The sequence below is a fragment of the Chanodichthys erythropterus genome, chromosome 13, assembly GCF_024489055.1.
Source record: "Chanodichthys erythropterus isolate Z2021 chromosome 13, ASM2448905v1, whole genome shotgun sequence".
Taxonomy (NCBI): domain Eukaryota; kingdom Metazoa; phylum Chordata; class Actinopteri; order Cypriniformes; family Xenocyprididae; genus Chanodichthys; species Chanodichthys erythropterus.
The window spans coordinates 21118088-21142635 of NC_090233.1; the positions used below are offsets into that span (position 1 = coordinate 21118088).

The 24548-nt window shown below is 38.1% G+C and overlaps 2 protein-coding genes across 3 annotated transcripts; both read right to left on the reverse strand.

Annotated features, from left to right (window-relative positions):
• Positions 1-5997: 5997 nt before the first annotated feature.
• On the reverse strand, positions 5998-6660 carry cldn26 (claudin 26). The gene has a single exon (XM_067408406.1). The coding sequence runs from the start codon at positions 6658-6660 to the stop codon at positions 5998-6000; it is 663 nt and encodes a 220-aa protein (XP_067264507.1).
• A 5113-nt stretch (positions 6661-11773) lies between these two features.
• lztr1 (leucine zipper like post translational regulator 1) lies at positions 11774-24292 on the reverse strand. Of its 2 annotated transcripts, XM_067407893.1 has the most exons (20): positions 23753-24292; positions 23593-23655; positions 23456-23512; positions 23298-23377; positions 22808-22916; positions 22620-22700; positions 22413-22470; positions 22163-22302; positions 21661-21862; positions 20004-20114; positions 19809-19901; positions 19578-19673; positions 19167-19350; positions 18465-18634; positions 18225-18381; positions 17984-18110; positions 15065-15214; positions 13832-13937; positions 13302-13382; positions 11774-12863 (listed from the first exon to the last, which is right to left on the reverse strand). In XM_067407893.1, exons 1-20 carry the CDS (start codon positions 23920-23922, stop codon positions 12747-12749), a joined length of 2352 nt encoding a protein of 783 aa, XP_067263994.1. In that variant the 5' UTR covers positions 23923-24292; the 3' UTR covers positions 11774-12746. The 2 variants fall into 2 exon arrangements, with proteins under 2 accessions (XP_067263994.1, XP_067263995.1); XM_067407894.1 differs by lacking the exon at positions 15065-15214 and having other exon boundaries at positions 13832-13892.
• Between the last annotated feature and the right edge of the window lie 256 nt (positions 24293-24548).

The window sequence follows — 24548 nt, forward strand, 5'->3', positions numbered from 1 at the left end:
ACATGAGTCTGTATAACAAACGAGACCGGACAACTACTGTGTGTGTGAGTGTGGGCTATATAGTGCTGGTGATTGTGGAGATGATGACGTGCAGGTGGCAGTGATTAGAATTCCGGTGATTGAGTGTGTGGGTATTGCAAGGAGGTGGAGCCTGACGTGTCTGTGACAGTACCCCCCCCCCTCCCACGGCCCGCTCCTGAGGGCCGAGGACCCCGAAGTCGTGGTGGCCGACCTCGAGGGCGTGGGGCAGGTCTTTCCGGGTGACTGGTGTGGAAGGCTTGTAGCAGGTTGGGATCAAGGATGTCGTTCCGCGGGACCCACGACCGCTCCTCTGGCAGATGCAGTCTGATGTCCCTGGTCGACAGCCAGACCTTATGCCCAGGTTTGTAGTTGGGAGCGTTGGAGCAACGAAGGTCGGCTGTCATCCTGCGTCTGCGCAGGGCCCTCTGCAGCTGATGGTGGGCTGAGTCCCACACCCTCTCGCTCTCCCGGAACCAGTAGGAGAATCGATCCACTACCACGAGGATGCAGGTGTGACCGTCAGAAGGTGGGAGATCTGTTATGAAGTCAACTCCCAGGTGTGACCATGGTCGCTCAGGAACGGGCAGAGGTTTGAGCTTCCCCTCGTCCATCCGGATGCCACTGTGATCAATGTAGTATCCGAGGAAGTGGATGGATGACTGGTGGAAGGAGCATTTTTCCGCCTTGAGGAACAGTTGGAACTGCCGTAAGCGCTTGAGGACCTCCGCAACGTGGTGGCGATGTTCTACCAGGCACCGGGAGTAGATGAGGATGTCATCGATATATACCAACACGAATTTATGGAGAAACTCCCGGAGCACCTCATGAATGAAATCCTGGAATACGGAGGGGGCGTTGACTAGTCCATAGGGCATGACCAGATATTCGTGATGGCCGGTGGGCATGACAAAGGCGGTCTTCCACTCGTCCTCCTCGCGTATCCGGATGAGGTTGTACGCGCTGCGGAGGTCCAGCTTGGTGAACACAGTGGCACCACGGAGATGTTCCAGGGCCGCTGGGACGAGGGGAAGTGGGTAACGGAATTTGATGGTTATCTTGTTGAGTTAGCGGTAATCAATACAGGGCCGCAAGGCTCCGTCTTTTTTGGCCACGAAGAAGAAGCTGGAAACAGCAGGGGAAGTAGACGGACGGATGTATCCTTGCTTTAGGGCCTCTTCAATATAATCCTCCATGGCCTTCTCCTTAGGCACAGATAGGGGGTAGATCCTTCCCCGTGGCACTGGTTCACCCGGTAGCAGATCTATGGCGCAGTCCCATGGCTGGTGTGGAGGTAATTTGGAGGCTCGTTGCGGGCAGAAGACGTCGCTGAAGGGGGCGTAACAGGATGGAATGTTGATGGATTGTTTCTCGATGGGGCTCTCGATGGAGATAGCAGAGACAGAGATTTCTTTAGGACGTGGAGATGGAGGAACAGGAAACCCGGAGAAGCAGCTTGAGAAACAGTGTTCGCCCCACTTCAGGATCTCGCCCGTACGCCAGGAGATGGTTGGGCTGTGTTGTTCGAGCCACGGGCGCCCTAGAACCACGTCAGCGGTGGATTCCTCCAGAACCAGCAGGTGGATGTCCTCGACATGAAGGATGCCAACGCGGAGTTGCAGTGGTCCAGCAATGCGGCTGATCATCTTGCGGCCTAGGGGCTTTCCGGTGATGGAGTGGGCTTGATAGATACTAGGCGAGGGCGAGGTTTTGAGCTTGAGTTGACGACAGAGGGTCCCGGAGATGAAGTTCCCGGCTGACCCTGAATCGAGGAGCGCGACAACTGGAACAGACACATTAGCAGCAGTAAGGTTTACAACAGTGGTGAGTGGTTTCATCTTGAGTAAGGAGGGAAGGATGGCACTCACCAGAGGTCTTGGAGGGCGAGCTGGGCATGCGGAGAGTACATGCCCAGGAGAGGCGCAGTAGAGGCACAAATTCAGGGTCAGCCGGCGCTGTCGTTGAGTGGGGGAGAGCCGAAAGTTTTCTATTTGCATGAGTTCGTTGGCTGGTTCTGGGGAGCTGACGGGTTCGGACCGATGGAGGAGGTGTTGAGGAAGTGGCTGGCCCTGGTGCTCTTCGAGACACGACTGCATACGAGTGCCTATGTGGATGGCGAGTTGGATGAAGCGTTTGAGGCCGATGTTGTCCTCGTATGCAGCGAGATGCAATCGCAACTTAGGTTCCAACCCCTGGCGGAAGGAAGTGATGAGGGCTTGTTCATTCCATCCGCTGCTGGAGGCCAGAGTACGGAACTGCAATGCATAATCACTCACAGTGTTAGATCCTTGTTTCAAATTATAGAGTTTCTCACTGACTGATGAATCCGAAAGGGGTTTTCCAAAGACTTTGCGGAAATGAGAGACGAAGGCAGAATATGATTTTACCACGGGGCCTTTCTGAATCCAGAGTGCATCAGCCCAGCGGAGAGCTTTTCCTAGTAGCTGTGAAATTATGAAGGCGATCTTAGAGGTGTCTGTGGAGTAAAGCTGCGATTGCATCTCCAGTACCAGCTCACATTGCAGGAGGAATCCGCTGCAATCCTCCGCCGATCCTGAGTAGGGCGCCGGCCTGGCCATGGGACTGGCGTGCAGGGTTGGAGTGTGAAACGAAGAAGTGAACGAGGAAGCGGCGACAGGTGCTGGTGACGGTGGTTGTGGTGGAGAGTGCTCGGCGCAGCGTGCTCACGAGCTCCTGGAACGGGTCTGGTTGGCTCATGCTGATATCTTGTCGTACTTTGCAGGTCCGGTCTTCTGTTACGGTACAGACGGCACGGAGGCAGAAGTAAAAGCAAGTAAGGTTGTTTATTGAAGTTCAGCAAAGAGCAGGTGAGTAAATGGCGGATAGAGAGTTCAATGTGAAGATAGGGAATAGATACTGTCCTTTGTTGCTTGTAGATGGAAGTCGTGGTAGATGAGATGGAGAATGGCAGACAAGAAACACTCACACACACGGAGGGAGGAACACAGGAGGAAGACTGGAGACGCTGGAGATACTGGGATCGCTGGTAGCAGGTAAGTAGCAGGTTGGAGTCCTTTAGGTAAGTATACATGAGTCTGTATAACAATCGAGACTGGACAACTACTGTGTGTGTGAGTGTGGGCTATATAGTGCTGGTGATTGTGGAGATGATGACGTGCAGGTGGCGGTGATTAGAATTCCGGTGATTGAGTGCGTGGGTATTGCAGGGAGGTGGAGCCTGACGTGTCTGTGACAATAACAAAGAGTGAAAAATTTAAGAGGGTCTGAATACTTTCCGTACCCACTGTATATATACATATATATATGCAGTACAGTCCAAAAGTTTGGAACCACTAAGATTTTTATGTTTTTAAAAGAAGTTTCATCTGCTCACCAAGGCTACATTTATTTAATTAAAAATACAGTAAAAACAGTAATATTGTGAAATATTATTACAATTTAAAATAACTGTTTTCTATTTGAATATATTTGACAAAGTAATTTATTCCTGTGATACAAAGCTGAATTTTCAGCATCATTACTCCAGTCTTCAGTGTCACATGATCCTTCAGAAATCATTCTAAAATGCTGATCTGCTGCTCAAGAAACATTTAATGTGTACGATTGTACAAAATATTTGTGTACAATATTTTTTTTCAGGATTATTTGATGAATAGAAAGTTCAAAAGAACAGTGTTTATCTGAAATCTAATCTTTTGTAACATTATAAATGTCTTTACTGCCACTTTTGATTGATTTAATGCATCCTTGCTGAATAAAAGTATTCATTTCTTTAATTTCTTTTCAAAAAAATAAAAATAAAAATTCTTACTGACCCCAAACTTTTGAACGGTAGTGTATAATGCTACAGAAGCTTTGTATTTCAGATAAATGCTGTTCTTTTGAACTTTCTATTCATCAAGGAATCCTGAAAAAAAAGTACACAACTGATTTCAACATTGAAAATAATCATAAATGTTTCTTGAGCAGCAAATCAGCATATTAGAATGATTTCTGAAGGATCATGTGACACTGAAGACTGGAGTAATGATGCTGAAAATTCAGCTTTGCATCACAGGAATAAATTACTTTGTCAAATATATTTAAATAGTACACAGTTATTTTAAATTGTAATAATATTTCACAATATTACTGTTTTTTACTGTATTTTTAATTAAATAAATGTAGCCTTGGTGAGCAGAAGAAACTTCTTTTAAAAACATTAAAAATCTTAGTGGTTCCAAACTTTTGGACTGTACTGTATATATAGTAAAGTGTCTTTTGGATGCACACTTCACAATCTCACTGGAAGTAGTAGGTCATCTGGGTACATTTCATCATTTTATGAATGAATTCAGACATACTGCTCAGCTCACATTTTCGCCTATAGTAAGTATAGGCACATTCAGATGCAGGGTAGCTTTAAACAACTGCATTGACTGTAAGCCACAGGCACACCTTCTGTTCATTTAAACCCACTGACCTCTGTGTTTCAGAGGAAACTCTTATCTGAACTCTAGACTAGTTCTCTTTTACTGCCAAGATTAGCCGAGTGCTAAAAGGTAGCATGCCTGTCCTAGACGAGAAAAAAGAAATCATTGTTTTCCAACTTCTGCTTCAACTGTGGTCTGTCGCTCCCTATCTGTCTTCTTTCATTTCCTTTATACTTGTTTTACTGTTGGTCTAACTGATGCCAAAATATCCATTAGGGATGTTATAGGCTACACAATGTTTTCTATCCCAAACAATAAAGGCCTTCTGAGTGAGGTCTGATCAAATCACACACTTTTATTTTGTATATCCTCAGTGATCCATCAGTTTACCTTGCTTGATTTAACAATAAACATAATTCAACATAAAGAGAGTTCATCTACAAATTAAAATTCTGTCACCATTTACCCACCATCATTTCACTTTAACCTTATGACTTTCTTTCCTCTGTGGAACACAAGGAAAAACATGATAAGATGATGGAATGGCTTGATGGCAAATAAAAGATGACAGAATTTTCATTGAAATATCCATTTAGGAACAAATCTTTTGACTAGAACAAATAGATCATTAAAATATTTGTCATTTTCAGTTATTATGAGTTTTACATCATACAAAGTCTCTGATTATGCACAGAACAGTCTCAGTTCCCCCCCAAAATTACAAATTTATTCAGACACATAGGATACTATGTTTTTCAAATTTCAAAACTTACATTACAGCATTAACTATAACTGGCACTGTTACCGTCATTGATTAATATGTTATGTAATAAAATAAAGAAATTTTAATAATGCACAAAACAAAACAAATAAATAAAATAAAATAAACAAAAAATAAAATAAAAAATAAAATAAAATAATAAAGTAAAATAAAAATAAAATAAAGTAAAATAAATACAAAAAAAAATCTAATTAAAACAAAACAATAAAATAAAATAAAATAAATGAAATAAAATAAAATAAAAAATAAAACAAAATAATAAAAGAAAATGATAAACACACACACAAAAAAAAAAAAAAAATCACAATTTTTATTTTTACTATACTGGGAGAATGTTTTTAAATCTATCAGTATGTAAAAGTACCAATAGGCCACTTATTTGTTTTTCAAAGAGGGCTTTGAAAGGCACTTAAAAGCTTCAAAACATGTGAATAATTCTGTCCAAATACTTCCAAACCATACATAACATTGCATGAGGATTTGGTGCAACGCATTAACAGTGCAAATAAATCAGCTGCCATCCTGTGCAACCCTTACAAAAAGATTTGCAGAGTTTTAGTTTTCTTTATAGGATGACAGCTCACAAATCTGAAAAGTCTGCAGAGATCAATTCCTATGAAATAAGTACTGAAGCATTACTACATGTTTCATTTGAGGGTGATGATCACCATGAAAAATCACCATGCAAGTAACTCCTCTAATTGCAATCATAATTCTGATTCAAACAAATTCAATATTTTATAACAAGTCCAGCCTTTTAAATTATCTTAGGCTGAGTTTTCCAGCCTTAAGATGAAATGGAAGCTATATGATTTCCGTCTTTCGGTAATGCAGAGTTCTCGGCCGCTGTTCTTGATTGCGAGCGAGAATTTTATTTTGCAGCTTTGCTTCATGATCGCCCATGCAGACGGCAACAAAGAGAAAAGCCCCTCCAACAACTAACAGAAGTCCGGCAAACCAGGCAGAAAACATGGCCTCTCCATACTCCCATCTGGGCATCACATCTGGAAGATTCTCATCCCAGAATTCCACTACCATTAGGTATGCCATCAGTGAAACGGGTGCGAGGGTCGTGATCCCTGACACAAGGATAAACACTCCACCGAGGATGAGCAGCGCCCTCTTCATCCTCTCCCGTCCGGCACCAATCTCGACACCCTGGAGTCCAAAAAAAGCAGCCGCTACACCGAGAATTCCCGTTGCAATGGAAATGCACATGAGAACCCGTGAAACTAAAGTGTCTGGTGGCAGGGCCAAGAAAGACTCGAAGGCTTTGCAGTGCACACCAACTTCCTCCGTGTAGATACACATGTGCCAGAGACCCTCATACCAGTTCTCCATCTCATTCAAATCTGAGTTCATCGTCTTCCATAGTGGCAGGAAGGTTGTAATAAGCGTTGTGATTAAACCTCCGAAGGACACAAAGAGCGAAGCTCTCTGGACAAACTTAGTGGTGAACAGCACCATATTAACACTCGTCAATTCTCTCAGTCCATCTGTTGCTGTCTCAGATTTTCAACTCGTCCTTTCTCGTCTAGGTTGGACTGGCTCCTCCTTTGCTTTAATAAAACCCCACCTGTTCTTTCTGGATAATCCTGCGGCCCTTCACAACGGCGGGACTGTTTTTCAAACTGATGAATATCGTAACAGAGGACAATAACTGCTTTTTAAAGAGGAAATACGATATGTCCAGTTTTAAGTCTGTGCAAGAAGCCTGAAAAGAGCGCAATAAGACATTATTGGGATTGAGGGGAAAAGAAAAGAAAGAATTAGCTTCAAAGAAACTTCTTAAAAGAGCCTCTTTCCTTGCTAATTTTAACTGATTATAACCCAGAAGTGATACTAAAGAGTTTTAGGATACTGTTACTTTGCGAAGTGTCGGGTAGCAGCTGAATGAAGAGCAGTTTGCTTTGAGAACACTATGTACCGCAGGTTTTATTCACCAAAGCTCCTCTGATATTCAGAGATCTGTGGTAGGAAATTGGACACCTTGTCCTATGCTGAGCTGAACTCATCCATTTGTCCTTGAACATCAAATCTTTACCTTTATGCATAATTGGTTACATTTAAAGATGGCAAACCTCTAACCTTAAGTGTTAACCTAAATAACTCATTCTCCACTGTGATACTCTATACCATTCAAAAGTTTGGGGTTAGTAAGAGTCTTTTTTCCCATTATTTGTTTATTCATTTATTTTGAAAGAGATTAACACTGTAATTCAGCAAGGATGCATTAAATTAGACTTTTGCATTGTTACAAAAAAAAATAATAATAAAATAATATATATATATATATATATATATATATATATATATATATATATATATATATATATATATATATATATATATATATATATATATATATATATATATATATATATCAAAGAAACTCTGTTCTTTTGAGATTTCCATTCAACAAAGAATCCCGAAAAAGTATAACGGTTTCCACAAAACATTAAGCAGTTTTCAACATTGATATTAATAAAAAATAAGCACAAAATCAGCATATTACAATGATTTCTGAAGGATTATGTGACACTGAAGACTGGAGTAATGATGCTAAAAATTCAGCTTTGAATTACACTTTAAAATATATCCAAATAAATAACAGTTTTTAAACTGTAGCATTTCACTGAATGTAAATATCGAACTATAATAATGTCAATAATATTTAGACATTTATTCAATTGTAATAATATATTACGACAATATTGTTGTTTTTACTGTATTTTTTTTTAACAAATAAATGCAGCCTCACTCTTAAAAATAAAGGTTCTTTATTGACATCAATGGTTCCATGAAGAAACTTTCCATTCCAAAAAAGGTTCTTTTAAAAAAAAAAAATGTAAAAACATGGTTCTTTTTTAGAATGTTCACTGAAATAATCTTTGGGGGACTTAAAAATGGTTCTTCAATGGCATCACTGCAAGCAAAAAGAAAAAAACCTTTTGGTAACTGTATTTTTAAGAGTGCTTGGAGAGCATAAGTATTACCAACCACAATCTTCTGAATGGTAATGTATGCTTTTCTCCTGACAGATGATAAAGTAGATGAAAAATGCATCGACTTACATTGAAGGACGAACCCCAGCCATATCTGAATGTCATAAGAGAATTGTCAAAAGAGAAGAGAAAAAACCTATCAAACTTCAAGATGGATGTTAATGAAACTCGCATAATTGAAAAAAAAAAAACTTACCTGAACTTAATTACCATTGCTAAATTTTCTCACTTTGAGAAGACTTCATTATACAGGCTTATCTTTCCATATCTGATGTAACCAGATCCACACACTGAAATGAAGATTATTTGACTAGTTAAAGGTCAAGGATTGATCAGTGCTTTGAACATCGTGGGTAATTTACCCTTTTGAGCTGAGTCTCCAGGGGATTTGGTCTTAACCCTAACCTTTTTTGTGAAAATGCAACAATAAAACTGGTTAGTGTTAAAGGGCCTCTTCAGTCGACTGTAAAATTACGCTAATGTTCAGAGATATGTTCAATCACTAACAATGCCAGATAATAATAAAGTCCGGGTGGCCTGAGAGATGCCCAGGTGCACTTGCAGCTCCTGGCAGCATGTGTGCTGCTCTGAAGAGAATGATCCTCTTTGTGCTGCCATCCAAAACCTTTCATTTTTCTTTCATCACCCCTGTCTGAGGCTCAGCTTTTACAGTGTTCTATTGAGAATGACAGCAAACAGTATTTCAGTTCATAATGTTTATTTTTTATTCTAAGTTGTTTGAGAACATCAATGATTTTTAGTGAAGTATTCAACTTAAAGATTTGTTCATTCAATTAGTTACTGTACTTAAGTATAATTTTGGCTACTTTGTACTTTGAGTATAGAAGATATTAGCAACTTTTACTCTCTACTTGACTACATTTTTGAATATGTATTATGTACTCTTTACTCAAATGCATTTGTTATGAGTAATGCAATTACTCATTACATTTTGTGTGGCATCTAACTTTTTCTGCAGCAGTTTATTTCTGCTACAAAAGAAGAGACATCACCATCTACAGGGCATTGAAGGTACTATATCTTGTGCATTTTGCCCTTACTCCCCTAAACTCACAAAGGGGGTGAGATTTTGAAGCCCAAAAAAAATGCTTCAACTTATTGTTAGAGTTTTAAATGTGGTTATTTTTCTAAGAGAAACCCAAACGCTTCTGCTCAGAAGGCCTTTATTAACCCCCTGGAGCTGAATGGACTATTTTTATGATGGATGGATGCATTTTTGGGGAGTTTGCTATACTTTTCTACTGCACAAGAGGCGTGATCAGCAAGCATTATTCACACAATTGGATAGTCCTTCAACCAATCAGATCAACGATCCGGGTGACGTACTTTGCAGGGCGGCGCGAAAACTCCAGACAGGTTTAGTTTGTATTGGTTTGTAGCATTGATCAGCGGTTTGCAGAAGCAGCAATGGCATCGAGTGATTTTTGCAGGTTGTGCAAAAAAAAAAAAACACAAAAAAAAAACGTGAAAGTGAGTGGTATTTACACCCACTCAAACTAATGAAGTCATTCAGCATCGTTGAGAGGTTAAAAGAAACTGGATTGATGGTCGTGCTTGCCGTCGCTTCTCTATCGTCATCGTGTTATACCCGCGAATAGCGAGCAAGGTGGATAAGCCAGTCTGTGATTGGTTCCCGCAAAAGTGTAACAAGCAGTAGAAATTAATGTACGGGTTTCCAGACTGAGTTGCCGGCGAAATCAAATCGCCGGCAGATCAGGCTGGGTTTACCCAGTCTACATATATACTATATTGCCAAAAGTTTTGGGACGTCTGCCCTTACATGCACATAAAAATTAATGACATCCCATTCTTAATCTGTAGGGTTTAATATGGAATTGGCCCTCCCTTTGCAGCTATAACAGCTTCAACTGTTCTAGGAAGGCTTTCCACAAGGTTTAGGAACGTGTTTATGGGAATTTTTGACAATTCTTCTAGAAGCACATTTGTTGCACTGATGTTGGACGAGAAGGCCTGGCTCGCAGTCTCCGCTCTAATTCATACCGAAGATGTTCTATTGGGTTGAGGTCAGGACTAGTTCAGGCCAGCCAAGTTCCTCCACACCAAACTCGCTCATCCATGACTTTATGGACCTTGATTTGTGCACTGGTTCATAGTCATGTTGGAATAGGAAGAGGCCATCCCCAAACTGTTCCCACAATGTTGGGAGCATGACATTTTCCAAAATGTCTTTGTATGCTGAAGCTTAAAGAGTTCCTTTCATTGGAACTAAGTGGCCAAGCCCAACTGCTTAAAAAAAAAAAAAAAAAAACCCACACCATAATCCCCCCTCCACCAAATTTTAGGTGAGTCAGGCAAGTACTGTTCTCCTGGCAACCACCAGGCTCATCCATCTGATTGCCAGACAGAGAAGCGTGATTCGTCACTCCAGAGAGCACGTCTCCACTGCTCTAGAGTCCAGTGGCGGCACCACTTTGCACCACTGCATCCGACGCTTTGCATTGCACTTGGTGATGTAAGGCTTGGATGCAGCTGTTCGGCCATGGAAACCCATTCCATGAAGCTCTCTACGCACTGTTCTTGAGCTAATCTGAAGGCCACACGAAGTTTGGAGATCTGTAGCTATTGACTCTGCAGAAAGTTGGCGACTTCTGCGCACTGTGCGCCTCAGCATGCGCTGACCCCGCTCTGTGATTTTTACGTGGCCTACAACTTTGTGGCTGAGTTGCTTTGTTACGATACCACTAACAGTTGACCGTGGAATATTTAGTAGTGAGGAAATTTCACGAATTGACTTATTGCACAGGTGGCAACCTATCACGGTACCACACTTGAATTCACTGAGCTCCTGAGAGCGACCCATTCTTTCACAAATGATTGTAGAAGCAGTCTGCATGCCTAGATGCTTGATTTTATACACCTGTGGCCATGGAAGTGACTGGAACACCTGAATTCAATTATTTGGAGGGGTGTCCCAATACTTTTGGCAATATAGTGTATATATCTGATTGTGTTCGTCTGAAAGAAGATAGTCATATTCACTTAGGATCATTTTCATTATTGGGTGAACTATCCCTTTTAGCCTTGTCTGTGAAACTGTGTGTAAGACTTTTACTCAAGTGGTATTGGAATTGGTGACATAATATTTGCTGTAGGGTATCTCAACTTTTATTTACTTTAGTTTTAAGGTAGTCTAATCTTTACACCTGTCAACATCGTGTGATTTTTTTTATTTTATTTTTTAACCATCAAAAGTGCTGAGCGTGATTCCAGCCATTTTGCTTCAAGCACATTAACTCTTCTGCAGTTGATTGGCTGAAAAAGAGCACTGGGCTTCAGTTCAGGTAAACAAAGTTTATACATGGTTTTCGAAAACATTCACTCTCAGAACCTTTAAATGCTCGTATTAACAAACAGCAAGTTAATGTAATCTTATGAACCACACTGCGCAAAGGAAAAATGAATAGATACTTACAGATTTGTTTATAGCCATCCATCATCCACAGTAACTCCTCTCAAAACATCTTGTCTACATTCTCTCTCACCGTATACATAATATAATACACAGAAAATAAAACCACAAAACGGTCTGCTGATGCTACACAATTTATTAAGGCATAGTTCCCACAGGACCAACAGAACATCTCAGTGATTACAGTAAAGCATACATGAGTTGACTGTTGTGCTGATCCACTTATATAATTATAAGCCATATTATGCCATAACTGCATATCGATGAGCACGGACATAACTCAGAACAGCAGCACAAAATTACTACAAGGCTCAGGATTAAATAAAGGACTACTGTATATTTATAAAGTGCAGTAGATGTAATCCAGGTCATATTTAATAAAACAAAACAAATCAAAAGAAAGAAATAAGAAATCATATTTTGCTTAAAGAATGAATATATGCATATTAAAAAAAAAAACTCATGCTGCAATACAAAAAAATATTTTAATTTTTAATTATTTTTATTTATACACAATGGTATTATTTGTACTTGTTGCACTTTATTTTAATTTATTGAATTAACAATAACCTGATGAAATCATTTATTGAAGAATAATTTAGCTCTAAAAAGTTCATAATGGTCATTAAAAAAGGTAAAAAAAAAAAAAGAAAATGGGTGGCCATAAATTGAGTTCAATTGTTTTATGCAATATAACATTTCTATTTTTTTCTTTGGATTTTATTACCTGGACATTTTTTTTGTGAAAATTATCCTAATAGGAATGGTGTTTTCAAAGCTTTCATTATGTGGGACACTTAATTGTATGTCTAATTAAACAAGTTGTGGGCCATCAGTATATGATGTATAAGTTGATGTGCACTACCAAATAAAGATATATGCCCAAAATATGTGCACATTAAAACAAAGACAATTCTTTCTCAAACACAATTTGGTAAATATAATCCAGAAGAATGTGATGCAGCAAACAGGGGTTCTGTGAAGCAGAATTATAAGGGTTGGGAGGAGGTGCTGGAGGAAGAGGGAAGGAAATGGAGCGGAAGCGTTAATGAAAAAGTTCATAAGGTATTGGATGGGATGTGAAAGGGGAGGATCGACTATATATCAGAGCTCATCTCAGTGCACTGTTTGTCTGATATGTGGGATGCCAACGAGTCAATGATGTCCAACAGCAGCGGTTGGCTGAGCGATCGCAAGTTGGGGAGCTTGGACACCTTCAGGGAAGGAAGGAGAACCAAAGAAATAAATGGTAAACAACAGAGGCCATGCAATAGAACGCAAATAAATAGCCAAAAAGAAACTGATAAGCTAACAGGGCCAAATAGCACCAGGATGTCAAATATTTAGGAAATTATGTTCATAAAGGCACTCAATGGCATTTAAAAAATACTACACTTGTTAAGTGTAACTGAAAGTGTGACAATTTCTCACTATTGAAGTAAATTTGAGTGATTGATAACACTGATAACATAATAGGTCTAAATGCATATCAAACTTACATAGTTACAGATCTCTCTGTACTGAAATATCATACACATTAAAGAGCTCGTAGAGGTTATCCACATTGCACTGAATATTTTGGTGATGGGTTTTTTTTAGCCGTGGCGAGGTAGCCAGCACACGCTTAGAGCTGTGGTCAATAGCACACCCACCTTGGTGAACTGATGGACTATAATATGCAGGCAGTGCTTCTTCATGTCCAGAGCTTGAGTCTTATCAGCCGCCTCTAAGATCTGAGGATAAAGACGGGATTACGGCATGTGACTGCTGTTCTTTATCATCAAAGGGTTATGAGTTACACTGGCGTTCAAAAGTTTGGGGTTGGTAAGATTGTATGTAAATGTAATTTATTCCTGTGATGCATTACTCCAGTCTTTAGTGTCACATGATCCTTCAGAAATCATCCTAAAATGCTGATTTCTTGCTCATGAAATTTCTTGTTATTAATGTTGAAAACAGTTGTGCTGCTTAATATTTTAGTGGAAACTGCCATACATTTTTTTTTTTCCAGAATTCTTTTATGAATAGAAAGTTCAGCATTTATTTGAAATAGAATCTTTTTTGTAACATGAAAATCTAATGTCAATATTTAATCAATTTAAAAATATCCTTGCCAAAAAAAGTATTAATTTCTTACTGACCCCAAACTTTTGAACGGTAGTGCATGATATATGATACATACCTGTAAGACATTTTCTACAGTAACGTTCATCTCCAGATTTTGCTTGCAGTAGGCCTGCAGTCTATTGTTGGAGAAACCGTAGTAATAAGGTGCTGCAAACAGATATCTGTGCACTAGTTAAGGGCAAACATGATCATTTCAAATTTGATGCAGCTCAGGTCCATCCTTTGATGGAATTCTTCACCAGGTGAAAAAGTAACAGCACACCTCCCCTAAACAAGCTACTCTATTTGAGGTATCATTCATGTCTCTAGCACAGTGTTTCCCAAACTTTTTTTTTTTTTTTTGGCCATGGCACAATTTTGATAAGTAAAAATAAATAAATAAAATTTACATGGCACATCACTAAGCACTAAAATAACAAAATTGCACAAACTTGCATTGCATCAAATGGCATATTAAAACTGGATATTATATTAAAAGTAGTACTCACATTTAGGGTGAAACTTGAGCTTAAGTCAGGTATGAACACAATAAGGTCATAAATAGGTAGCTATATGATTTTGTTGGTGGTGGTGATGATGATAAAACAACAAATGTATTTATCGTCACTGTCTGGAAACCTTGTATTTTTTAAATAATTGAACACAGTGTCATCAAAGTTGGTATTGTAGCTTTATATATAGTCAGGCTTGTGCATGTGTCATTATAACATTTCATGAAAATCAAGCTCAAATGGAGTTACGATTTTTTTGACCTGAGAATGACAGAGATATCTGTTTTGTCCGTCACTGGAACAGCCACATTTAAGACAGTCAGTGCACTTGCATTACGTTTTCATCAACCTACATGTTATAAAGTTTATTGTACTTATATAGGCGTCAGTTTTTCTTATTGTTGAATACATTTGGACAAAATCTCATGATATAAAAAAGGTATTTAAAACAGTATATTGGCTACAACTAGATGGAAAATACCAGACTAAGACTCTTCTCTGCTCTTCAAATACAAAAAACATTAGCCTTTTATAGAATTGGCATTTCATAATTTTCCACAGCACACCTGACAACTTGTCATGGCGCACTACTGTGCTGCGGCACAGTGGTTGGGAAACACTGCTCTAGCATATGAGGGATGGGTTTCATTGAAATGTTTGTTAATATGACAAATAAACACATAGAAATAATATAAAAAGGAGTCAAAAGCATTATAACAAGCATTATGCATGCTCTCAGAAAGAAAGATTGCACATTGCAATATAAAATGTAGAACATGAAGCAGTAATGAGGATACAGTGAGTCCTCTGGAGGCATGTTGACATCCCCATAATAAATGTATCGCAGCATAGACTCAAAGGCCTGTGTACTAGGAACCATTTCACCTATTGAAATGTTCACCTGCCCATCCTCTGGCATGAAGGAGCGGAACATGGCCTCAAAATAACTGAGAAAGAATTGAGGCAGTGATCAACTTGTAAATTAAAAGACACAGTCAAAGTGATAAAGACATGTTTGGAATGCCTTACTACTTTCTGTTTTTATGTGGGAAAATTAAATAAAGTAATATGCAGCATGAATACCATGCATTTTGCTCATGGAATATCCAAATGAAATAATAATAAAATATAAATAATATAATATTAACATAAAACTAATTATAAAACCAACAAAAACAAGGACAACCAAAATGACTAAAATGAAAATGAAAAATATATATAAAAAAACTAGTTGAAAATATGAATAAATACTATAATACTATATTAATGACACTAAAATAACACTGAACCAGAGTACACTGCCGCCAACTTGACCTTCCACTTCCAGGGTGATGAATTAACCAGAATTTATATCAACTGATTTACCTGACTCATTAAGACTTTTAAAAATTGGAAGATTTAAAAAAAATAAAAAAATAAAAATAATAATCATATTCACTTCCACAGACATCATTCGCTTAAAGGGTTAGTTCACCCAAAAATGAAAATTCTGTCATTTATTACTCACCCTCATGCCGTTCCAAGATCCATTAAGGTACTAAAAACATATTTAAATCAGTTCATGTGAGTACAGTGGTTCAATATTAATATTATAAAGTCACGAGAATATTTTTGGAGCGCCAAAAAGAACAAAATAACGACTTATTTAGTGATGGCCGATTTCAAAACACTGCTTCAGGACGCATCGGAGCACAGATGAATCAGTGTATCAAATCTGCTGTTCGGAGTACCAAAGTCACGTGATTTCAGCTGTTGGCAGTTTGACACGCGATCCGAATCATGATTCGACACACTGATTCATTTATGCTCCGAATCTTCCTGAAGCAGTGTTTTGAAATTGGCCATCACTAAATAAGTCGTTATTTTGTTTTTTTGGCGCTCCAAAAATATTCTCGTCGCTTTATAATATTAATATTTAACCACTGTACTCACATGAACTGATTTAAATATGTTTTTAGTACCTTTATGGATCTTGAGAGAGGAAGTGTCCATTGCTCCCTATGGAGGCCTCACAGAGCTATCGGATTTCAACTAAAATATCTTAATTTGTGTTCCCAAGATGAACGAAGGTCTTACGGGTGTGGAACGGCATGAGGGTGAGTAATAAATTACATTATTTTCATTTTTGGGTGAACTAACCATTTAAATGCACATGTGAATGTATTGAAATCATGTCATGACAACAACATAGCTCAATGTAGTAGATGTTTATAAATGCATACTGCACCACACTATTATAGTATGCAGTAAATGTAGTTTAATACTAACTAGTATGCAGGAAAAACTATGGTAATATTCCATTGAGAACACATCCATACACTTGTCTCCTTTAAAGGATTAGTTCATTTCAGAATTAAAATTTCCTGATAATTTACTCACCCCCATGTCATCCAAGATGTTTGTCTATTTCTTCAGTTGAAAAGAAATGAAGGTTTTTGAGGAAAACATTCCAGGATTTTTCTCCATACAGTGGACTTCAACAGGGTTGTTACGGAACTGTGTAACCCTGTATATTGTTTATTTGGTGTAATGTTATTTGTATGTGTGTGTTTTTTTTTGCTTTGTTTCTGTCAAGCGGGATATCACAGGATGGCTCCACCTCTCTCTGCCAGGATTGGGTTACAATTACTGCGCGAGGGTTTAAAACCATCTCTTCCGTTTCCTGCCGGCGAGCTGTTGCGGCTTCGGGCCAGTCGCACCTCTCCTGCCTCCTCTCCAGCTGCCAGACCACTCTTTTTATGTTGTGTATTAACTTTGATTATGTTATGCTGTTTTTGGTTTACAGTGAAGGTGTTCTGTAGGGATGACCTGCCCTTTTCTTTTGAAACTAAGTTCGCTCTGTTTTTGTTAGTGTAGTAAGGGTAATTTGTTGTATTTTATTTTGATGCGTTGAGGGAAGTTATTTTGGATATTCTTTTCTTTATTACCCGTTTTGTTTGTTATTTTGGGCCTTGGGTCTTCCTGAAGATATTCACCCACTGGTTTAAGTTATTCTGGAAACTTTCAAATGTTTATTACTTAATTTCTTTCATCTTAATAAATCATTAATCGTTTTTTTTTAATCCTGAATCTAGTGATTTATTTGTCCATCAATTTATGTTCTTTCCTTTTTTTGGTCTGACTGGGGAAGGCATCCCTTTTTATTTTATTGCGATTAAACCTAGACTGGTCGTAATAAGGGTTCAACGGGGTTGAAGGTCCAAATTGCAGTTTCAGTGCAGCTTCAAGGGGCTCTAGATGATCCCAGACGAGGAATAAGGGTCTTATCTATCGAAACGATCGTCATTTTCAAAAAGAATATGCATTACGTAATCACGTTAGAAAGGTCACACATGACTTAGGCGGAAGCACCTAGCAAGTGTTTACAAAGCGAACGTGCAAAGACTAAGTCAAGCGGTCTTTACACAAAACAACGATGTCGGACAATTTTGAAGTTGGAGGAAAAATATGACATGGAGTTTTTCGCCCTACCATGGTACTTCCGCCTATGTCACGTGTGACCTTTCCAACATGATTATGTAACGAGTGGAGGGTCGCAGAGCAGTGCAAGACGAGCATTTTTTTTCGACTGAAGAAAAAGATAAACATCTTGGATGACATGGGGTGAGTAAATTATCAAGAAATTTGAATTCTGTAGTGAACTAATCATTGAATACTGTAAAGCGAGTCTTTGTCAAGGTGTTGTTATAGGCCCTAGTGACTATTGTGTACATTACCTGGAGCGAGCAGCAAGTATGGCCTTATGTGCAGGGCGCGGATGACCATCTAGCAAAAGGATGATGTCACAAAACTCATGGCCCGCCCCCTCCAGACAAGCCTTCATATCCTGCACCAGAGATGTGCCTGAAACAAAGAAATGCCTTCATGATTTTTGGAGCCATATCCCCAATTTTTAGATCTGTCCTGAAAGCGAATGTGCTTGCAAGGAAAGGACAAAGAGTGTGTGCTTATTTTCACCTATGTCCACCGGCTGATCTGAATAGACTCTCGGGGGAGGCTGCTGTTTGCGTCTCACTATCTCCACGATCAGCGGAGTGGACAGGTGCTCAAACTCTTTAGTCATGATGACCTGGTTAAAGTGACTCTCCTTGACCACAAAGTTCAGGCAATGTTCCTGGGGGGCGAAAATATAGATGAAGAAGAGAATCGGACTTTCTGTTAAGGTTAGTTTGTGTTCAGGTGTGTCTTCAACTTTACCTTAAGCTGGTCCAGCTGAAGTTTGTTTGCGTTTTCACATACACTCAGGACGTTCTGCAGATCGACCGATGCCTCAATGTACTGAACACAGAGCTGCTCCAGTCTGGACAGTTTAAAACTCAAAGCAAGTTTATAAACGTCCATGATCAACAGCACATCCTGCACATGACCTTGTGGAGAGAGATAAGGAAGACTCTTAGATGACTGCTTTAAAATATGATCCTATGACACCCTCTGTGCATTTTATTAAAGTGCCCCTTCTATGACATTTTAAAGGTTCCTAATTTTGATTGATTAGAGCACGAGTCCTCATCCTTTGGAAGTGCATGCAAAGTGGATTTGCTTTCACAGCACAGAAAAGAGCATCTTCTCGACATATTGACAAACCAGACTCTTCCAGGCCTCAGTTACAACTACAAAGTTTGAGGGCGGGTTAAACAGGGGGAGCCAATGAAGACAACAGGCTGGCATTATACAAATTTGTAACAAACCTCCGTAAGGAAGTGAATTACTGATGACTCATGATTCTTTTTTTTTGAGAGACACTTTGAGATCTTTGAAACTTTGCAGACCTTTTACATTCAAAAACAACTATATTACACACTACATGAAAGGTAATATCCGAAAAAGAATAATAAGGGCACTTTAAACTGAACTACAGAGTGCACATCTGAAAATAAACAGGTGTTTGGTGTAACTTACCTCTACGTGGGTACTGTATCTTGTCTGTGTACAGGAACTGCATCAAAACCTCAAATGGTTGAGCGTCTGCCTCTCTGATTGACACTTCCAATAAAGGAAGACCCCTTGAGGACCTTCCAGAGTTGTCCTTCTGACTGCCTGAGCCAGACTCCTCACTCTCCTCATTGCATTCAAGTTTACTCTTCTACAAAAAGAGGCAAAATATTATTTTACATTCTGATTAACCAAAAGTCAATTGTTTTGGACAGAAAAGTATTTGAGAATGTACCTAAATAAAGAATACAAATAATCACATTACAAGGTAAACATCTACAGAAACATTTAATAAACATTTTGTAAAATTTATTAAAATATTGCAAACATTTAAATGAATGTATATCTACATAAAAAAAAAAAGAAAATGAAATAGACCTGTTTCTGTCGATCTCTCGCCTGTAGGATCTTCTTTCGGAGCCACTTACAGCGAGCTGTTACTATGGCAATATGACCCAGGACCTTCTCCTCCCTCTGTAAATGGAAACAGTACACAGAGAGATAAAAAGAGATGATTTATTACTAAACTAAAATGTTGCCAATGATTCAGAATGATAGTGTGTATCAGATAAAAAACATATAATTTTTTTTTTTACAGGACAAACTAACCTCCCCCAAGATAAACTCTACATCACAGAACTGACGGTTTTCCCACAGTTTGCCATAATCCTCATGAAGTGTGCACTTTGGATAACAAGAAAACTAGGAAAGAAAATAATAATATTAATAAAGAGCAGTTAAATAATATAGTATGTTTAACTGCATTAGATGAAGCAGGTGTATTTCTGGAGGTCAAGCACTCACCTGAAATCTGTACATTTCTCCACTGCGCACATTATTGTCCACCGTCCCTCCAAAGATGTACATTGCATCATGGATAACAGCCGCTGCATGGAACAGCCTCCCACTTGGCATCTGAGAGAAAGTATTGTATGGTTATTGTGGTGCAACTTCACAAAATCAACAAAGTGCATGAAAGAAAAAAAACAAGAGTATAATTTTTAATATTATAATAATACCAGCAATATATACACAGTAAGATTTTTTAATGTTTTAAAAGAAGTATCTTCTGCTCACCAAGCCTGTATTTATTTGATTAAACATACAAACAAAAACAGTAATATTGTGAAATATTATCCCAATTTAAAACAGCTGTTTTCTGTGTCAATACACAGTAAAGTGTAATTTATTCCTGTGATCAAAGCTGAATTTTCAGCATCATTACTCCAGTCTTCAGTGTCACATGATCCTTCAGAAATCAATCTAATATGATGATTTGATGCTCAAGAAACATTCATTCGCTTATTATTTTCAATGTTGAAAACAGTTGTATACAAATTTTTTTCAAAATTCTTCAATGAATAGAAAGTTCAAAAGAACAGTATTTATTTAAAATAGAATATTTTCTAACATTATAATTGTCTTTACTGTAACTTTTGATCAGTTTAACTCATCCTTGATGAATAAAAGTATTGATTAATTTTATTTCTATCCCCCAAAAATAAAAATAAAATTCTTACTGACCCCAAACTTTTGAACGGTAGTGTATATTTTATAAAATATTAAATATACCAGCAACACTTATGAAGTGGAGAGGACAAAATAATCAGAGTGTGGCTGAAAAAATACTGTTTATTATTTCACCACCAAACTGTTTATTTTCTCTCACCATCTGAGAGAAAGTGTCATGAGAGTTCAAAGTGATCATTTACAAAGAACAAACACACCAAACTAAAAGTGAAACCCTCCTACAGGGGAACTCAATTATCAAACTCAAAAATGAATGGTGGAAACATCCATAATAGAGTCATGGATGCGTATGAATTTATAGGTACAGTCAAAGCCATGATTGTTCAGATTTATTTCAATTGATTAAACTGTGTTTTTATATGTCTACAAACAAATACACTACCATTCAAAAGTTTGACTTTTAAAATGTCTCTGAAATAAGTCTCTTCTGCTCACCAAAGCTGCATTTATTTGATCAAAATACAATAAAAACTGTAATATTGTGAAATATTATTAAAATTTAAGATAAATGTTTTCTATTTGAATTATATTTTAAACTGTAATTTATTTCTCAGATCAAAGCTGAATTTTCAGCATCATTACTCCAGTCTTCAGTGTCACATGATCCTTCAGAAATCATTCTAATATGATGATTTGCTGCTCAAGAAACATTTCAGCTTCTCGAACAATTGTGCTGCTTAATATTTTTGAGTCTTTGATGAGCAGAAAGTTCAAAAGAACATTTTTTGGAAAAAAAATGATTTGTTACATATACATTTCTTTACTGTCACTTTAATGCATTTAATGCATACTTGCTGAATAAACACATTTATCTGTTTCAAAAAAAATCTTATTGACCCCAAACTTTTGAATGGTAGTGTATGTTAACAAACATTACATTTCAATGGAAATATTATATATTTTTTTGTAATTATGTTAGCTGGTGTTTTACCTCGCTGTCAGTGCTGGGCTGAATGACCTCCCAGGTCTGCGAGTCCACGTCATAGCAGTGCAGTTCATTGGGTAGAGTGTTGTCTGCCGCTCCTCCAAACACATACAGGTGACGGTCAAATGCCACCATGGTGTGTCCATAGCGTCTCTGAGGGGGTGGAGGGGAGCCACGCAGCAAGTGCTCAGTTGGGATACGGGTCCATCTGTGGGAAAAAATACATTTCTAATCGAGTTCAACAATTTTATAGTTCCTCTTTACTTAACATTGAACAGAATTGAAACAACACTGAACTAGATTGAGCTGAATAATGACACCATTATCTGCTGTACACCTGAAATTGTTTTATAATTGAAGTATGCAACAATGACTCTGTTATTTTCCTATTTATTACTGCGAAGCTTCTTTGAAACAATCTGTATTGTATAACGCATTATATATATATTATAATATATAAAGTGACCTGACATAAAAACTTTATCAATGTCCTCTCTGCTGTGCTCACATGTGGCCTTTGAATTCAAACTGAAAGAGGTTGTTGGTGATCTTTGCTCCACTCTGACCAGAGAAGACAAACATCTTATCCCGACATACGGCTACTGGGAAGTTACAACAGGAGGGTGGGATTTCACCGCTTTGTTCAATCTAAAAGAAACAAAGAAAGTGGTACATCAGAAACAAGCTATTATGCATTTTATAAGCTTAAAGGTGAACACAAACTAAATTTTAAATTAAACAAATGCAAAGATAGTCACCTCTTCCCAGCATGCCTGCTCACGATCCTGAAGACTGATGGTCCACATGTCATTCAGCCTGTTGAAAACAAAAATTGGGTTCAGTCATAAATTAACAGTAACATTTTAAAAAATCCTATAGTTTTAGGTTGGCATAGATTTGTTTGTGTTACAACATATTTAAATTTGCTATTCAATGCTGTGTAAAGAGGGGAATAGCATGCTTGCCTGGCATTTCCATCATATCCAGCAAAAATCCAGAGTTTGTCGTTATAAACCGTGGCTCCATGAGCCGATCTGGCAACCAGACTGGAACATAAAAAACAAAAAAGCATGCATGTCAGACAGACAATTACACAACAATGATGAGAATGAACGAAAATATAATTGTTAAAAAAAAAAAAATTATGATTTACCGTCCCTCCACCTTCCATTCTGTCCACTGCCCGGTAGCAAACTTGTACTCAAATAGATCATTTTTGTTTTTCAAGTTAGAGTTCGAATAGATGTCTCCAGTGTAGCCACCTAAAATACAAGCAAGAATACATTATGAACAAGGGAAAGGAAAACACGACATAGAATGGCACATTGAATGTCCTGTTTTGAATCAATGAACTGAATCAACATTAAACTGACTCGAGCTGAATAAAGACACTATTGTCTTGTGTAGAGCTGCCTATCGCTGAATTGAACTTGTTTCATAATTGATGAACTTTACAGTTATTGAACTGAACTGACTTGAGCTGAATAATGACACTTGTTTTTTTTACAGCAAATTTGAAATTGTCTCATATTTGATGAAGTTGCATCATTGATTCCATTATTTTCCTGTTTATTACTGTGAATTAAAGCTGCTTTGAGACAATCTGTATTGTATAGAGACTTGACTGGAGACTGAAAACCTACCAAACACAAACATGCTGCTTCCATACACAACTGCAGAATGGTGATATCTTGGAGCTGGTGGGGTGCCTGTAGTAAATGCCCTATTAAATAATATAAATTCATGTTAGAGGCTACAAAAAAGCACATGCACCTCCATGTGATTGACATATAATACTCACCGACACCAGGAGCAGTCCTTCACGTCAAACCGCAACAAGTCATTAAGCATGTTCTTGCTGAAAGAAATGATCACCAGAGTGAGATCTTTCTATATCTTTGGAGTGAAAGGAAAGTGGAGGAAAACCAAAATACTCACCCATTGTCTCCTCCAAAAACATAGATGGCATCCCTATATGCCACAACAGTGTGTTTGCTGCGCCTGCAAGAAACGGAACCCCATATACACACATATTTTTACAGCTGAAAACCAAATATCTTGTTAAAGATGGAGTAAAACGTGTAAATAAATATTTTACCTTGCACCCACAAACTCATCACATGGTGGCAGCCTCCTCCAGCGGTGGACAGTCTCAAAAGGCCCGAAGTTGAGTGTCAAATACTCAACACTGTCAGAGCAGCTGTGGTCAAAATCAACACTGGGAGCAACTTTAGATTTACAAGACATGGCTCCAGGAAACCATGACATTCAGTTTATATCTAACAAGGTTTTGCCCAGCCGAAGGACCAAGACAAAAGAAAAAATCTAATCTGTTTGTAAGTTGTCGGACGGTTTGAGCTGATTTGGGTTCATCTGAATCATGATGCCCAAAAGATTATGATTGTTTACAATCTTACCTTCAATCCGACGACCTATAGCTACAAGTGTAATGACAATTCGTCATTTTTTGTAAATACACTAAACGTTAAATAACAGTCGTGACACCTTAAATGAACATAAAACATTAAAATTAAACACGTCGATATGACAAAAGGTAATATTATGAAATATATACAGATAAGAATTATATATCTTCTAGCTCCTGTGTTTCTGAACGTCAAGGGAGGAGACGGGGCTACTTGACATGCGCAGATTCACCGCTTTGAATGGAGGAGAGCACAGTAGACGTCACCAAAAACATAAAAGAAAAATTAATTATTCATATTTTTATTCCTCACCATTTGTATTTTTATTACACACATCTAAATGTTCTCATTTTTAGACGTACTAAAATAAATATAAAGGTAAATATACACAGAGCATAAGTAAAAACGTACGCATGAAGTTGCATTTTCATTGGTCGAAATTATGAGGGGCGGGATCAAAGCAGGAAG

Bases quoted from the DNA above. Each gene is read 5' to 3' on its own strand.
- cldn26 (XM_067408406.1), bottom strand. From the start codon at position 6,660: ATGGTGCTGTTCACCACTAAGTTTGTCCAGAGAGCTTCGCTCTTTGTG.
- lztr1 (XM_067407893.1), bottom strand. From the start codon at position 23,922: ATGTCATGGTTTCCTGGAGCCATGTCTTGTAAATCTAAAGTTGCTCCC. The intron at 21,863-22,162 runs GTGAGCACAGCA...TTTTTCCCACAG, and splicing joins TTTGAATTCAAAGGCCACAT to ATGGACCCGTATCCCAACTG. The intron at 13,383-13,831 runs GTATGTATCATA...CTTTATCCTCAG, and splicing joins CTGTAGAAAATGTCTTACAG to ATCTTAGAGGCGGCTGATAA.